This window comes from Tetrao urogallus (genome assembly GCF_951394365.1).
Source record: "Tetrao urogallus genome assembly, chromosome: 15".
Classification (NCBI taxonomy): Eukaryota; Metazoa; Chordata; class Aves; order Galliformes; family Phasianidae; genus Tetrao; species Tetrao urogallus.
The window spans coordinates 10,358,834-10,375,321 of NC_136828.1; the positions used below are offsets into that span (position 1 = coordinate 10,358,834).

General features: G+C 56.3%; 1 protein-coding gene across 1 annotated transcript in view; it reads right to left on the reverse strand.

Moving 5' to 3' along the window:
• MPRIP (myosin phosphatase Rho interacting protein) overlaps nt 1-16,060 on the reverse strand; it is a gene marked incomplete at both ends in the record, with an annotated part of 56,967 nt that extends 40,907 nt beyond the window's left edge. The window contains 3 exon segments of the mRNA XM_079542948.1: nt 9,102-9,167; nt 9,976-10,053; nt 15,941-16,060. Of these exon segments, the coding sequence (XP_079399074.1) occupies nt 9,102-9,167; nt 9,976-10,053; nt 15,941-16,060 (264 nt within the window).
• Nucleotides 16,061-16,488: the final 428 nt, after the last annotated feature.

Consider the following 16,488-nt stretch of genomic DNA (forward strand, 5'->3'; position numbering starts at 1 on the left):
ATTCCCAATGTCTTCTTCTAGGGGCACACTCACCGTGGCCTAAAGGCCTGAGATGCCACCAGGCAGCACAGAGACGTGCAGAGGCACACAGACCAGGCTGAGACAGCCAGCCACAGGGGTGACAGGACTAGGGGAAGCTCAGGCAGGAGGAGAGAGGGCTCTGAGGGTTGGCCATGCAGGGATCCATTCCCCAGGGCCACATCTCTCCTTGGGACATTGCCACAGGGCTCTGCAGGTGTCTCATCACAAGGACAGACCTGCAGAAACCTGGCACCAGCCCTACACATCACCCCACTGCACGTGGCACCAGGGCAGGAATGCTGAGCAACTTGGAAAGATGAAGGCTAGGAATTTGGGAGCTTTTTGTCTTCTCTGAACCGCCAAGGATGGACACGGCCAAGGTAAGAGCTGCCCAAGGAAAGCAGCACAGCCAATTCAAGTCCCCAGATGTTTCTGAATCGAATCCATCTCCCTTCCAGCCTAGAAGGGCTGAAGAGACAAATCTCCTGGTCTGCAGCAGGTGTGTTCTCCCACACCTCACCAGCCACACAGTGCATGATTTCCCCCAAGCCCTCACCTTCATCGAGGACCATCAAGTATGGTATGAGCATCACCAATTGCAAACAAGCCTAAAACAGCCCCTAGAGATCAACAGCCCCGGATCTGTTGGAAGCTGAGGCAGCTCCCACAGGCACAGATGCTCCAGTGGAAGTTGTTGAATACTGCCAAATTAGCCTGGAAAGCTCATTACTCCCCAGTGCTCTTCTTATGAGCTCTGCAGAACTTCCTGCTGGGCTGGGAATACCACAGGGCTGGGCTCCCAGGGCTCGGGGGTCTCCAGCTGGAGCTGCAAAGTGGGAGTGGGCCAAAGAGCAGAGAATTGATCCAGTGCTGGTACAGGGAAGGGGCATGAGCCCAGGGAGGTTTCCTCAATCCCCCTGCCTCAGCCTGCACACCGCATCAACAGCCATGACAGCAAAACGTCCCCTTCCTGCACACATCTGCTCAGTCCATACTCCTCGCTGTCCTTCCCCTAATGGGATAGCAGCCAGAAAAGCAAACCAAACCCCTAATTATATCCCAGTAGCTCCCCAGCACCCTGGCAAATTTTACTGATGGAGTTGCAACAGGGCTGATGAAATGAAGAGGAAAGGGCTGAGGCGCTCCAAAATCCCACCCTTTCTCCCCAGCTGCAGCATCACAAAAGGGGGAAATCCTGCACAAGTGGAGGGTGCTTGGGACACATCCAAAATCCACGTGCATGCCAGGGACCCCACCATCAATGTGGCAAAGGGAACACTTGAAGCATCAACACTTGGGGACCCAGCAGGGAGCAGGGGCAACCACAGGGTGCGGTCCACGGCCCCCAGGCAATGCATGGCCATGAAATACCCTTGGGGGCCCAGCAGAGAGGTGGCAGCGTGCAAGGCATGGTGCTGTACGTGCAGGCAAAGAACCCAGATCCTGCTGGAAGGTGAGGGATGATGCTGGGGCTGTGCACGTGATTACCTGCAGTAATTATACCTTGCAGCAAGTGTAGCCAGCTGCTCTATCCTTCTGCCTGCCCGCAGCCAGACAAGCAACTGCAGGGAAGAGTCCTTTCTGCAGCTCTGAAGGGACAGAGCCTAACAGAAAGACCTTGCAGAACGTTTAATAGCAAATGTACATTCACACAACTACCATGTCTGGCATGTACAAGCAGTGTTTTTTTTTTCCCCTGCTTTACCTATGTTGCAGCCTACAGTAACTCAGGTAGCGGAGTCATACACCCTGCCTGGGAATTCTTATTTTTCCTCATAAATGCCTCCAACAGCACTGAGCAGCAGCAGAAGACCTCAGCAAAACCCCTGTTCTGAGTAACGCTGAGCAAAGCTGCTTCCTAAACCTCACCAAGACCTCAGCTCGTCTCCACACAAGTTTTAACCTGACCACGTCCCTTCTACACAGACTGATGAATAATGCATGGCCAGGGTAAACCAGAAATCTCATATTCGCTAATCGTTACCATAACAGAGAAGCAAGGGCTGCAAATAAGTGATTTATTAACCCCAAACAGTGCTGCTGCTTCAACAGAGCGCACACCTCGACTCCAAAACCACCGGAGGAAAGTTTGCTCCCGACCCACAGCTCGGCCCCGCTGAGCCCCCCCGCTCACACCACACCTCCCACCCCCAGGAGCGAGGTTGGAGGCAGCCTTCCTCCTCCTCTTCCTCCTCCTTTTCCTCCTTGGGGGCCACCACAAGGATGAGTGGTGGTGGGAAGCCCACACCCCCACGCTCGCCCGCGGCTCTGGCCGCTTTCTCAGGCATTCCAAAATTTGGCCAGAGCCTCTTTTTGCAGCACTCCCCCCTCCGCCCCATCCCGAACCCTCAGCTGGACGCCGGCCTAATTGACTATTTATTTATTTCTGCATTTTCCCAGCTCTCTGCACACACGGGCGCAGGGTGGGGGGGATGCTGAGCCTGGCTCCCAAAGCAAACCCCCCTCCTCCCCCCCAAAAACAAAACAAAAACCACAGAGGCACGGGGTTGGGCCCCCCCCCCCCCATCCCAAAGTTCCCTTGAAGATGAGATGAAGCCAGGAAGGGGGGGTGGGGGCACAGGAAAGGGGGATGCCGGCAGCACTGCCCACCCCTTTGCTTTGTGCACACGCGCTCAGGGAAATTAAAAATAGCTGTGTCCAAAGAGTGGCTGCGAGCCCCACAAAGAGCATGTTGAGCAGAGGCAGCTGCAAGCTATTTGCTGCCCCCGGTAATCAGCAGCTCGGCTTGCTGAGCCCCCCCTGGCCCCTGCCTCCCCTGCCAGAAGCTGCTGCTGCTTCTCTCCAATCCACATATGTCATGTCAGCAGGCACCGAATGCAGGATCTCTTTGGAAAAGAAATAATAATAATAATAATAATAATAATAATAATAATAATAATAATAATAATGAAGCTTGCTTTGATTTTCAGAGCAGCTTTGCCTTGTTAGAGACACATCCCCTCGGAGCTGTCACACAGCTGGCTGTGTCCCACTGGAGCAGGTCAGGGTGCCCCATGCCACCAGCAGAGCAGGACCCTCTCTGAGGACAGGGATGTGATGGCTGCTAGGTGCCACTTCTCCAAGGGAGTACTTCAATGCAGTTCAATGCAATACTTCTGGGAAAACAGATGCTTGAGTCCAGAGCCACCCAACACACAGCCCAGGGCATCCTGGTGGTCCTTGAGGACCTCAGCTGGTGGCCCTGGTGGGACTAGAGGAATTATGGCAGCCCTGCAGTGCGAGCAGCTGGCCCAGGGCTCTGTCACAGCCAATGCATTCCACAGCATCAAACAGCAGTGGGACAAAAACATGATGCTACCACTTCCTAGGGTTATGTTTTCCCTCCAGTAAGCTGGGATGGCTAATTCATTAAAAGGTGAGGTACAGGGCTTAAAATATAGCTTTGTTTGGGAAGGCACTGAAATGCACCTTCCCAAAGGCTTCATGGTTTGTTTCTGCATTGCCATTCAACAAAAAAGGCATCTGAAGCAATTGCCAGCAGTAAACCCCAGTGCTCCCATCTGCTGGCTGTCCCCAGTGCAGTGGGACCAGACGAAAGCCAGGTTGGAGGCCAGCAGGGATGCAAGGGGTGGGGACACGTGAGGGTAACTGTGTGCTCGGCAATTAGCTGTGTCATTCCACATCAGCTCTGACATCTCCCCTACTAAATGCCACCAGAGACAGGTTTGATTCCTGCACTGACATTTAGCAGCACATCACGACTCGTCTCCCACCCAGCTCCTGCTGTCAGGCTGGAGGCCACAGTGTACAGCCCTGATCGCCCTAAGTCACAAAAAACAAACCCCAACTCTGCTCTGTGCCCGTATCATTCCATCTCCCATAAACTACACAGAGGGGATTTAAAATCAAGCCCGTTTCCCTTGCTGCTCTTGCACGTCTCTTCTAAATGAACTGATTTGCTAGCTCTCAAGACACAGAGGAGCAGAACAAAAAGTAAAAAGGACAGAGTCACTTGAAGCTGGGCTCATTTCTCATCCTCAGAGCCATTCCAGCTCTGCAGAAGACAATAAGCACTGCATTGTTTCCAGGAAGGAAGCACCTGGGCCAGGTCATCAAAGCTGCAAGCTAATGAGGAGGTCACTGGCTGCATCCTGCTCTCTCAGCTCCACATTTCTGCTAACTCTCCAAACCTCCCACCCTTCTGCCCGGTCCCAGCTCAGGCCTGGCTTCAGCAGGTAGCTCCTGGTAGCTTCCAGGCTTTTCTCCCAAAAAAACAATGCTGGGCATTAAACACAACATTAACCAAAGACCTCTGAGCTTTATTGGGACCACCACCCATCTCTACAGCTCCTGCAGAGCCTTTGTGAGAATCACAGAATGACTGGGTTGGAAGGGACCTTAAAGATCACCCAATTCCAACCGTGGGCTGGCTGCCTCCACCAGCCACGCTGCCCAGGGCCCCATCCACGGCTGTGGGCACCACCAGGGACGGGCACCCATCACTCTGGGCAGCAGTGCCACATGTTCTGACAAGGCTGCTCTTGATCTTTGCATCCCAACATCACTGATCCCTTCTTTTCCCAACAATCCTGGAGGAGAACAGATCGCTCCTCCTCGATCCTCCCAACACTTCCCCATTTCTAATGCAACCCTTTTCACATAAGCACTCAACATCCCTACACAGCACCTTCCCTCTCCCCCTCCACAAACGCATTATCTCCCTTTCTCTTCCCACCACTGCTGCCCATCTCGCAGCTGCTTTGCTCCTCTCCCTTTTCGTCTCAGCTTGTTGAAATCCGAAACGCGCTCTGATTCCAGCCAAAAGCTCTTCATGCCGAACAGAAACTGAAAGTCTCCAAGATCTGGCGAGCAGAGGCAGCAGCAAAACCGTGTCTGAGGGGGGAAAAGCCGCATGCAAAGGGAGCATGGGCTCACCCAACCCTGTGCTCGTCGGCGGAGGGGGCAGGGCAAGCCTGGAACTGCTTCAATGGCAAAAAAAACGGGTGGAAAAAAAGTAAGGACGGAGGGGCCAGGATGTTGAAGGTTCGTTTTTTAATCCCTGCCAATGAATTTCCATTCCATGCCAAGACTGAAGTAAAGCGCTTTGATCTAACGAGGAGGAAAAAAACACACGCAGACTCTCTTGGCTTCTCAGAATATTGGTGACAAAGGAGGGGGAGCGAGGACGAAAGTGATCATGGCACAGATCTGCTGAGGGTGACATTTTTAAATGTGCCCCTTTCCTTCTGAAGAAAGAAAAATCGGGGTGTGCTGGGGAGGTGGTCAACTAGGAAATAGTAATTACACGCAGCTACGTATCACCATGTTTGGACACCCCTCCTGCCTGGGTCCCTCTCTGCCACTGGGCTGAGTTCTTCTCCCATCCACAGCTCCTGCGCAGGCTCCTAGGGGCAGAGAGCTGCAGGGTTCCAGCTGTGACCCCAATCCCTCCCATGCTGGGGATGTGCACAAGGAACCATGCCCATTGGTCCTCCGGCCCACCCAGGAGATGCTCTCACCTTGGCATCACCCACAGTCCCAGCCAGGGGTAGGACTGAGACCACTGCCCACCCCGTGCTGCCTTTCCACCGCGCCATTCCCATGCAGCAGGGCTCTATTAATAGACCTACAGCTAATTATAGGCAGCAGTCATTGCAACAGAAGGGGGTAAACGCTCTGCAACCAGACTGCACTTGCTGTTGGATGCTGTCCACACTCCACCTCCCTCTGACAAAAGGTGCTGGGATGAGGCTGCTGGGACAGAACCATGGCATGGGTTCCTGCTCCTCCCCTCAGGTACCAGCAGCCCCAGCTTGGGGCAGGACTATGGGCTGAGGGCTTCAGGATATCTAAAACCAAAGAGGGCAAGGTATCAAAGCTCTGCACTCCTCCTGGGTGCCTCTTTCACCTCCAGAACAATGCCTTTGGTGCATTTGGCTTAGCTTAATTCCTGGAGCTTCTTGGTCCTTTAACTTCAAACTATGGGGAAATAATTCACAAAGGGGAAAGTGGGGAACGCAGCTCATGGGACCACAGCGCAAGCAAACGAGAGGCTGTTCAGTATGGAATGCAACACTGAGCAAACCCTGAGCACCCAGCCTCTGCCGAGGGGAGTGAGGAATGCATGCAGGTTGGAGCAGGCTCAGCTTCCCTAGGGCTCAGCGGAGCTGGGAGCAGCCTGCTGGCACGCTGCTGCACGCAGGGACTGGGGCTGGAGGGGAAGGAGATGGGCACACACAGGGACTCATTCCCCCTGCGGGGTCCTGGTGAGCCCCGTGTGCACTGATGCTGGAGCACAGAGAGTGGGATGCTCGGGGCTGGGTGCTTTTTATGGGTGCATTGCAACTGTTTGGGTCAGTTGTAAAAACAGCATGCAGCAGCCTGGGGCTGCAAACTAGAAAAAGAAGGAGGAAAAAAAAAGCAAAAAAAAAAAAAGCAAAAAAACAAAAACAAAAACAAAAACAGCCCCAGTCCGGCCAGTGGCTCAGCAGGGGACTGCAGTGCCAAAGCAGACTTCTCAGACCTCTCTGCTTCCAAACCGGTGCCTTCCCCGCATGCACGCCCCGTCCCACTGATGGGATTTGGGCAGTATTTGGGGCTCCTGGTGCACAGAGGAGATTCTGGGCACTTGGCCCATCCCAATGCCTGTGGCATCTGCCCTGTGTGCACCCCTGGGTGATCCCCCAGAGCTTCCCTCAATCCCAGCAGTGAGCTGTGGGATCCCAGCATAGCCCTCTGCCCCGCTCCCACTTGCAGAGCGGCGGCTCATTAGCTGCTGACCCCAGCTCAGAACCAGATGTGCCCTTTGCTGATGGTCAGGGGGAGGAAGAGGAGGCCAGCGCTGCCAATGGGGAGCTCAGCCCCAACCCCCTGCATCCCACGCCTTCCTCCCCTCCTCATTTTCAATAAAGCAGAAATTGCCAAACCCACACAATTAATGTCTAACAGGTTCAGGGCAGAGCAATTCAATCCACCTCCTGGGAGGTCCCTGCCCAGCTGCCGCCCAGCTCCCAGCACGCTGCCGTGTCCCCCCACCACGGGACCTCCAGGAGCACAGTGAGGGGAATCATTCCTGCAATGGGGATCCCTCCCTGAGCAAAACAGCAGCACCTCCCTGGGAGAAGCCCTGGTTCTGCTGTGGAGCCATAGGCACAGGTGAGATGTTGAGGACAAACCAGTGTCCCCCCCACAGTTCCAGCCCAAAGTGGGGGGCAGGAATAGAGCTCAGTCTTTGCATCCCACATAGGATCTCTGACCTGCACACGGCCATTCCCCATTACTCAGTCATCCCTGCCTGTTGCTGTGGGGTCACAGAGTCATCAAGATTGGAAAAGACCCCTAAGATCAGGTCTGACCATCGACCCATCCCCACCATGACACCAAACCATGTCCCTCAGTGCCACATTTCCACGGTTCTGGAATACCTCCAGGGACAGTGACTCCACCACCTCCACGGGCAGCAGTTCCAATGCCTGCCTTCAGAGAAGACATTTTCCCTAACATCCAACCTGAGCCTCCCTTGATACGGTGGAAGAGGGTCCCAAACCCATCAGAACCACGACATCATCTGAGCTACACACTGGGAACCGCCATAGGGGAACCTACAGCACACACCAGAGCAAAGCAAACGCAGAAAGCACCTGGGGAAGCTGATGCTCTCAGTCACAAGGGACAGCAAGAGGTGATACTGCTGTCACATTCTGGGTCTCGCCCCAAGGGAATCAGCTCCTCCCTGCATAGCTCCGGCACTGCAATGCAATGCTGCCCTGGCGTGGGGCACACTGTGGGCAGGGATGCTCCAGTGCCACGGGCATTAGCAGAGCCAGCACAGGGACGTGATGTGCAGAAAGGTCAGGGGGGTATTTTTACACCATGTGTCAGACCCCTGCTCCCCAGGGGAGCAGTTCCATCTCCTCCATCTAAGGCCATGGTGAGGATACTCCCTGCCCTCCTCCTGTGATGCTCAGTGCAAGGAGCCAGCAGGAGAGGTAACGCTCCCCTCACACACCCTTTCTGCTGTTTTTTTTCCCCCACTTTTTTTCCCTCCCAGGCAGCCCAAGGGAGCTGCACAACGCTCCCCAGCCCTCAGCACACTCTCCAGTGACATTCTCCTGCATCACAGGGACACGAGTGCATAGAATGGGGCTGAGGCACTGCCTGCTGCTCCTGCCCAGGGGCAGCAGTGCCATGGGCAGTCATGATGGGATGCAATACAGCAAAAAAACCAACAAACATCATATTTCCCAACTCTCTCCTCGAGGCATTTCTCTGCGCTTTGTTTGTAGAACACCAAACAGCAGCCCAGCACAGGTTGCTGTCGCACTACAAATGCATCAAAAGCCTCCGCAGCTCTGAATGGAGATGTTTAAATTATTTACGGGACTTGGAGCAACTCCAAGAAAAAATACAAACAAACAAACAACAGAAGGCGTTGCTCTGGAGAAGCGCCCTGCACTCCTACACCTCACCCCACGTGCATGCATGCCCTGCACCCCAGTGCACCCGGCTCCACGAGCCTCTCACCCAGGAGCACCCCAGCACTCAGGATCAGGCTGTGCTGTGCCAAACCCCATGCAACCTGCTGCGTGCTTCATTTTGCCAACAGGCAGCCACAGGTGGGCGCAGCAGGGCTGACCCTCCTCAGGCTCAGCAGCCTACCTGGCAGCTCGCAATGGATAGAAGAGCTGCTTTCCTTCCTCCCTCCCTCATTTTGTTCCCAGAGCAGTGGGGGCAGACACGGCTCCCAGCAAGGATGAGCAGCACGAAGGCGTTCTGCGTTCCGCCTGACCTACTTTACACCAGCACCACACACAGCCTCCTCCCCAGGCACAGCCATGGCGATCCTCCACCACCAAACCCTCCCCAGCACCAAGCAGCAGGATGGGAAGGAGCTGGGGGGGGGGGAGTGACCTAAGGATCAGCACTCCACACCAGTGCCAGATCTGTCAGCAGCACATTCCCACTGCTGGTTTATACCAAAACTGAGCCCTCCAACACGTGGGCTTGGCCATCCAGCTCCACGGGCCACCACAGGACATCGGCCTGGTGCCACGCTCCGGGAGCAGCACCAACACTGCAGGTTCCCACCAGCAGCAAGGCCGTGGCCACGCAGCACTCACCATCTCGTCGAGGGCGTAGCGCAGCAACCCGTGCTCGTAGAGGATGAAGAACCGGCGCTGCCATTTCTGCAAGAGAAGACAGTAAAGGGAGTCATGGCAGTGCCAGCCCACAAAGCTGGGGTCACAATGCAGGACATCCCCCAGCAGAGCTCCAGCATGATGCAGAGCCCACCCCAGCCCTCTCTCAGCATGGCCATGCGCACCAGATCAGAGCCCCGATCTGCCTGGAAAGGGCCTTTCTGTGCGTGCCAGCCTGTTTGCAGCCCAGAGCAAAAACTGGTTGAGCAGGCTGAAATTTGAAAGAGGGAAAAAAAAAAAAAAAAAAAAAAAAAAAAAAAAAAAAAAAATCACAGATTCATAGCCCCAGTGCAGCAATTCTTATCTTGTTTTTCTTAGCCCTTCAGGCAAAGTCCAAGGTGCTCAGGGACAGCAAAACCACTGAGGTTCCAGTGAACCACAGTCCCATGTCCCCGTGAGCCATGACTCCCAATAACGCCTGGGCTGAACCCAGAACCCAGTAAGGGGGGAGAGATTTTTACTGGTGGCAGCAATGGGAGCCTCCAGCTGCAGGACAGGGCAGGGATGTAGAGGATGCTCCAACTCTGTTCACATGGTTGCAGTGCTGCAAGGCTCGAGCTCTAGCAGCAACCCGTTTGGGCAGCTGAGCATCAAGGTACCAAAACACAACAGCAGCCAGCAGTAACTTCACACTGCTTGAATGCAGCAGGCTCTGCGGTGCTCCAGCCCAGCAAACTGCACGCCCAGCAGAAAGAACCCTGCAGCAGGAAACCTCCCTGTCTTGCACAAGGGGATGGGTGCAGCGTCATCGCCCCGTCCCGTCCCACCCCCCCAACACCCACAGGGTGTCCCTTACCCGAGAGCGATGGACAGGATTGTCAAAGTCCGTTCCTTCAGGGGCCAGCAGCAGCCAGCCACCGTAAATGGGTTTGGCCTGAAAGAAAAGAGCAGAGAGGGATCAGCTGGAGCTGCCACACCAGGATGGGGCAAAGAACTCCACGTTCCCACCACCTCTTGAAACACTCTGGTTAAGCTGTTCGCTTTCATTCTTCTCCTTTTTATTATTATTATTTTTTCCCTTAAATCAGTGTCCAACGCAGTACCTCCCTGAGATCCCTCCTGCCAGTTGCTGTGGTTTTGTAATGCTAAAGAAAAAAATTAAAAAAAAAAAAAATAGTTTCCCCTCTGGAAAAATCCCTGTGAACAATAGAAGAAACTGCCTATGCACCAAAAACAGCCAAACGCGTGGAGTACCAAGCAAGCAAAGTGGGAACAAACCAGATGAGCGGTCCTTTCACTCCTTGTAAAGTGGGAAGTAATAACACAATCCCTTAAAGCCCACAGCCCCTTTCGGGGTGGCATCTCCTGGAGCATCACCTGCACCAAATGGCCCCGATGGCACTGCTGCCCCCAGCCCTGCAGGGACTCACAGACCCCACTCCACCCCCTGCCCACTCTGCCCCACAGCACAGCCCCACCCAGCCGTGCTGTGACACCACCCAGCCCTGTGCCCACACTGGGACTTTGGAGCTAGGAGGAAAAAAAAGCAAAATTGCGAAATATTGAGTAACTCAAGGTGAGTCTGTGCTTGTAGGAATGGGGCACAGGGGCACGGAGCTTCCCATGAAAAGCACACGCGTTGAGTCCGTTCTGGAGGTGCTGTCATGGCCAAGAAGGAAGAAAAGGATGGAGGAAGCAGCACACAGCGCCTCCAACATCACCACCACAAAGCACTGAGCCCTCCTTTGTCCCCCATGTCCCCTTGCAACCCCTCAGAGCCACCTCCACAAGCAAACCCCACTGTACCAGACCCATACACAGGGATGAAATAACCCCATACCATCACCACTGGGGTCAGAACCCCTCCCGGTCTCACCCAGCCCCACCAAACCCATTTTGCCACAGCCTTTTCCAGCACCTGAAATACACAACCTTAACACAGAACAATCGGAAGACCGACTGCAGATACCAAAACCAAAACAGCCACAAGGTACAAGTTAGCACCCAGCGCATGGGCAGCCCAGCTCCGTCCCCCCGCAGAGAAGCGCTTTTTAAAGCCAAACCCAAACAAACTGCTGCCAAAAGCGGTGCCCGGAGAGGCACAAATAGAAGGATGTGAGCACACACTGTGCCCAGAATAAATCCACTGCACCTGCATTGGGTTAAAATAAGGTCCGTGGGCACGGCCCAGAGCGAGACTTCCCTATCTGAGCAGATCCAGAGAGCAACGTTGCAGCAATCCTAGTATTCCTGGGGTGGGCAGAAGACCAGAGCCGGTTTCTCCAGTGATGAAGCCAATGGGCCGGGGGTGCCGAAGGAGCCACCCGGCCGTGAAGAGGGGCACAGGGATGGTGCTGTGCCGGGTGGGAGCCCCACAGCCCCGTGGGACCGGCAGAGCTGACTCAGGCAGCAACGCCCCAGCGTCACCGCGCCGCTTCCGGTCGCACCTCTGCGGCACACCCAGGTACCCATCCCACCCCCCACCCTGCCTGGCCCTGCTTAGCTTCACAGCCTGGTGGGGTGCCCTGCTGGGGGCTGTGCTGTGCCCATCCCCTGCTCTTGGTTACCCACACCCTGCCCCAGCCACTGCGTCCGTCTGTCCTTCTGCTCCATGGGGACGCACAGCTTCTGAGCACAGCTCCTGGATTGGGGTAACGAAGAACCCTCACACATCCCCAGAGCTGTGGGGCAGTGCCAGGTCACTCCTTGCCAATGGGCAGCGCAGGGCCCTGGAACGGGGCTGTGTGCACATGGCATGGGGACGAGGTTTGGTGGCACGGTGGGGATGGCTCAGCAGTTGGACGTGGTGTTCTGAGAAGTCTTCTCCAACATTAATGACTCTGTGATTCGATTCTATGATTCTGTGACAGCACGTGGAGCTGGGTGATGGGGCCAGACACAGGCTGGCACCATGAGGATATTGTTGCCCCAGGCAGAGCTGCGCCATCAGCCCCATCCCACACAGATGCACACATCTCCCCTAAAACCAAACAGCAGTAGCCTTCGTGGAGGCAGAAGCAACCCAATGAGTCGGGCACCGACTACAAGATCCCTGTTTGTTGCCTCCTTTCCTGGCACAGCTCAAGAGGTCAGCACCACCAACCTCAAATAGGGAACCTGGGCACCTGCAGCTCTGCACAGCTCATCTGTCTCTGTGGGCAAGCTGGAATGGGGAAGATGTCACAGCACTGGGGTGAGAAAGAGGCATGACAGCGAAGCAGGCTGCCCTCCCTTTAGCACTGCTCGCAAGAATGGATTGGTGCTGCTTTGTGCTCTGCCTGCTGCCAGGGGATGCAGCAAGGACCACAAAGCCCTGCAGCACTCAGCCCATGGGAGTCACCCCTCAGCAGCAACCCCACGAGTGGTGCAGCTAGGTATGCAGGCACAGCAGCGTGCAGCCTCTCCCACAAAACCATATCTGCACAGCACAGCTACGGGGTGGGGGAAAGGACCCTGCAAACCCGGCCCAGGCATACGGCCGTGCCCTGCAGCAGCACTCCCCCAGCACTGAGCAGCAGCAGCTCCGAGTGCAGGAGCGGGGATTTATCGCTTCCTTGGGTGCCACAGCAGATAAGGAGCGGCGCCGTGCAGACCAACAGCAGTGTGTAAACTTGCAAAGGGGCCAGGGCTCCCCGATGTAGGATTGCAGGGCATGGGGCACCGGGCATTGCCCTGCTCCCAAATTCCTGCTGGCAGCAGCAGCTGGCGCAGGCAGCTTTGACATTTGCAGAGAACCTTCCCCTGTTCAGCTCAAACCATTAGCGAATGACAGGCAGATTTTTGCAGCGTGATACAGCGGGGGCTGCTTTCCAGGAACAAGGGGGCTTCTCCTCCCACACTGAGTAGGGGGTGGAGATGAAAGCACGCCCAGGATACAACCCCTCCCCTGCTGCCCTGCAGCAACACGCAGAGCAGGGACTTGGGGTCACACAGCCCCATAGGTGCAAGACAATGCACTGGGGCCAGCACACTGCGCCAGCCCCACTCATCCCCAGGGACATGAGCCCTCTGCCCGCACAGCTGCATCAACACAAGGCCCTAAAGCAAAGTTCTGGTGCTCACGCAGCCAGCAGTGGGGCACCCGAAGCTGTCGCTTCCCATCTGGCTGTTTGGTGTCCAGAACAGAAGGAAAGAAATAATGTCTAAAGGAGGGCCGTGAAAATATTCACTCGCTGCTGGGGATGGTGGTGGGAAAAGTCTGCGAGTGCCACGTTCCTGCTGGGTGGTCCTTGGGATGCCCATGCCAAAAATAAGGGCAATAAGACACGGGGAGCTGGGATGGCATCCTCGAGTTCCTGCTCTGTGCCAGTCCTGTGCCCCCAAGGGAGAATTAAAGCGACGGAGCTGCGTTCTGCTCTCCTCCCATCCAGACCGAGTGTGATGCTGAAGTCAATTCCCATCGCGGGGCTTCATTTTCCCTACAGACTACAGGAGCTGAGGGGGTCCAGGTTCCAATGCACCCCACCAGGAAGCTGAGAAACTCCAAAATGAGGATCATAGGGAACGAGGCAGCACTACACACTGAGATCAGGGCTGCAGCTCACGCCGGGGGGAGCACAGCAACCCCCACCCATGTTTTCCCATGGCACCCATGGGGCCACCCCGCACTGCACCGAACCCACACAAACAACTCGTGAACAGAGCAGGATTGGGGACTTAGAGCCCAGCGGCCCTTTGAAGCCCGATTACCGGGAGCTGCAGCTAATCCTGGGCTGGGGGCTGCCCTTGGGGCACCAATCCCAACCCACCAATACCGCCAAAGGTTTACGATGGGTCGCCAACGGGCAGCGCGGGCTCGCGGCACCCGCGTGGGGATTAAAAGTCACAACGATCACCAAAATAGTAATAATAATAATAATAATAATAAAATCAATAGAAGTGGGGATGGGGAGCTGTGCCATGCTGTCACACCGGGTGCCTGGAGCCCACCACACATGGGTGCTCACAGAAGAGCACAGACCCCAAAGCGCCGCTGGAAGCAGCGGGGCCGCGGCTGCGTGCATCACACGCTCCAGAGCCTCCATCTTATCGGGGAGCGGTGGGATCGTTCTGCCCAGGCTGCGGGGGAGAAGCTGAGTGAGATCGCAATGCTTCCCCCAGTGAAAGCCCCAAAGCTGGGCACAGATCTGATCCCCGGGGTGACCCTGACCTCTGGAACCACCCCCCCTTTCGGATCTCCCAGGACAAAGCAAGAGACCGGGGGCCTCTCCCCCAATCCCCTGCACTCTCTGCTGCAGGCGGCAGCGTGCAGCGCTGTGGCTCCCCCTCCTAAAAGCAATATGATGGCAGTGGAACCCCATGAGGGGACAACCAGATCGTGGGGTCTCACCCCGTCCACCCCCAAGGACGCTCCTTTGTCTGGGCATGGCCGCCCGCCCCTTCCCGCACACAGCACGGCATTTTTTCCAGTTACATTTTTTCCATATTAGCCCTCAGATTTCATTATGTGGTGTCCCCCCCCCCCCCCCCCCCCCGCCCCCAGCGAGCACAGCAATATGTCTGATCTCATTGCCATAATAGGATCGGGAGCAGAGATGGCAGCCCCCACCCCAGCACAGTGCCGGACGGGGGCAGCGTGGGGCTGCATCCCCCCTCCCACCCACCCCAACCCCCCCCATAGGGCTGGGTGCTGCCCCACGGGGGTGTGCAAAGGCTCTGAAGAGGAAAAGGAGGAGGAGGAGGAAGGCCAATTTCTCCCTCCACAACCCCAAAACCTAGAGCCACCTCTCCATAGGAAATCCGGGGTGTTATAGGGCAGGGTGCTGTGACCAGAGGATCCAGGGGGGCAGTGCTGGTTACACCCCAACGTGGACATGGACCCAGAGGGGGCAAAGGGCTCCCATGGGACCTGCATTTATCCATGGGGCCACTGGATCCCCACTGGATCTTCAGACAGATTATGGGAGCAAGGATCAGCCATGGAGTGCCTGAACCTCCCCCCCTCCCCAAGGGATCCATGGGCCCCAGCGCACTTATGGGTTCAGCAGGCGCCTACGACCCATAACAGCCCGTGTTGTTGTTGGGAGCACCAATGGGGCATCATGCTATCCACGGGACCCCCAGAGATCCCAGAGGATCCTCTGCTAACTATGAGGCCAGCACAAAGAGATCTTATGTTCTCCACACAACCCCAAGCTATCTATGGGGCCACTCAGCCCCATGGGATGTTATGCTATCAGTAGGATCCTGAGCCATCTATGGGGCCACCAGGTACTCACAGGACCCTATGCTATTTGTAGGATCCTGGGTTATCCACAGGGCCTGGAAGAACCTATGGAACTCCATGCTATCCATAGGAGCCCCGGCTATACCCGGGGGCCAACAGGCACCCACAGAACTCTATACAATCCATAGGATCCTGAGCCATCTGTGGGGCCGCCAAGCACCAATGGAACGCTATGCTACCCATAGGATCCTAAACTATCCACAGGGTTACCAGGCACCTATGGGACCGTATGGCATCCATAGGATCCCGCGCTACCTATGGGGCTACCAATCACCTCGGGGACCTTATCCTGTCCATAGGGCCCTGAGCCATCAAGTACCTACAGGACCCTAAGAACCGTATGGTGAGCAATCTATAGGACCACCAGGCACACACAGGACCCGACGCTACCCATAGGACCCCGAGCTACCCACAGGGCCACCGAGCACCTATGGGACCCTCTGCTGCCCATAGGGCCACCAAACACCCACAAGACCCTGTGATACCCACAGCTCCCACAGCCACCGCACGGCACTCGGGGGTCAGAAGCGACAGGACAAAAGGCGGATTTGGGGGGGGGGGGGGGGAGAAGAGAGGATTTGGGGACCGGTCCTACCTGGTTGAGATCCTCGTCGTTGAGCAGGTGGGACTCGCGGGGCTTGAAGCAGTTCTGGCACTTGCTCTTGTTGAAGATGTTGGCCTGGAACTTCCTGCACGGGTTGTCCTTGGCGGCCATGGCGCGCCCCGCGCCGCTCCGCGTCCGCTCAGCGCCCCGCGGAGCGCCCGCACCGCCGCACCGCCACCACCGCGCCCATCGCGGGCCGCGGCCTGCGCGGAGAGCCGGGCTCGGCGGGAGAGCGGAGATCCGAAGGAGGAATTCGAGCAACAACAACAAAAAGAATCGAAACCGCCGCCGCCACCACCAGCAACAAAAACACTCGGGATGTGAGGGTGGGGGAGGGGGGGGGGAAATCGAGAAAAAAAAATGATGAACAACAACCACAAAAATCGGAAATAAAAATAACAACAACAACAACAGAAAGAGAGGGGATTAAAAAAGCGGGGGCACGGCGCTCAGCGGACGCGCGGGGCCGAGCGGCGCGGGGCGGGGCTGCGGGCGGGCGGGGCCGCGCGGAGCGGAGCGGAGCGGCGCGGAACGGAGCG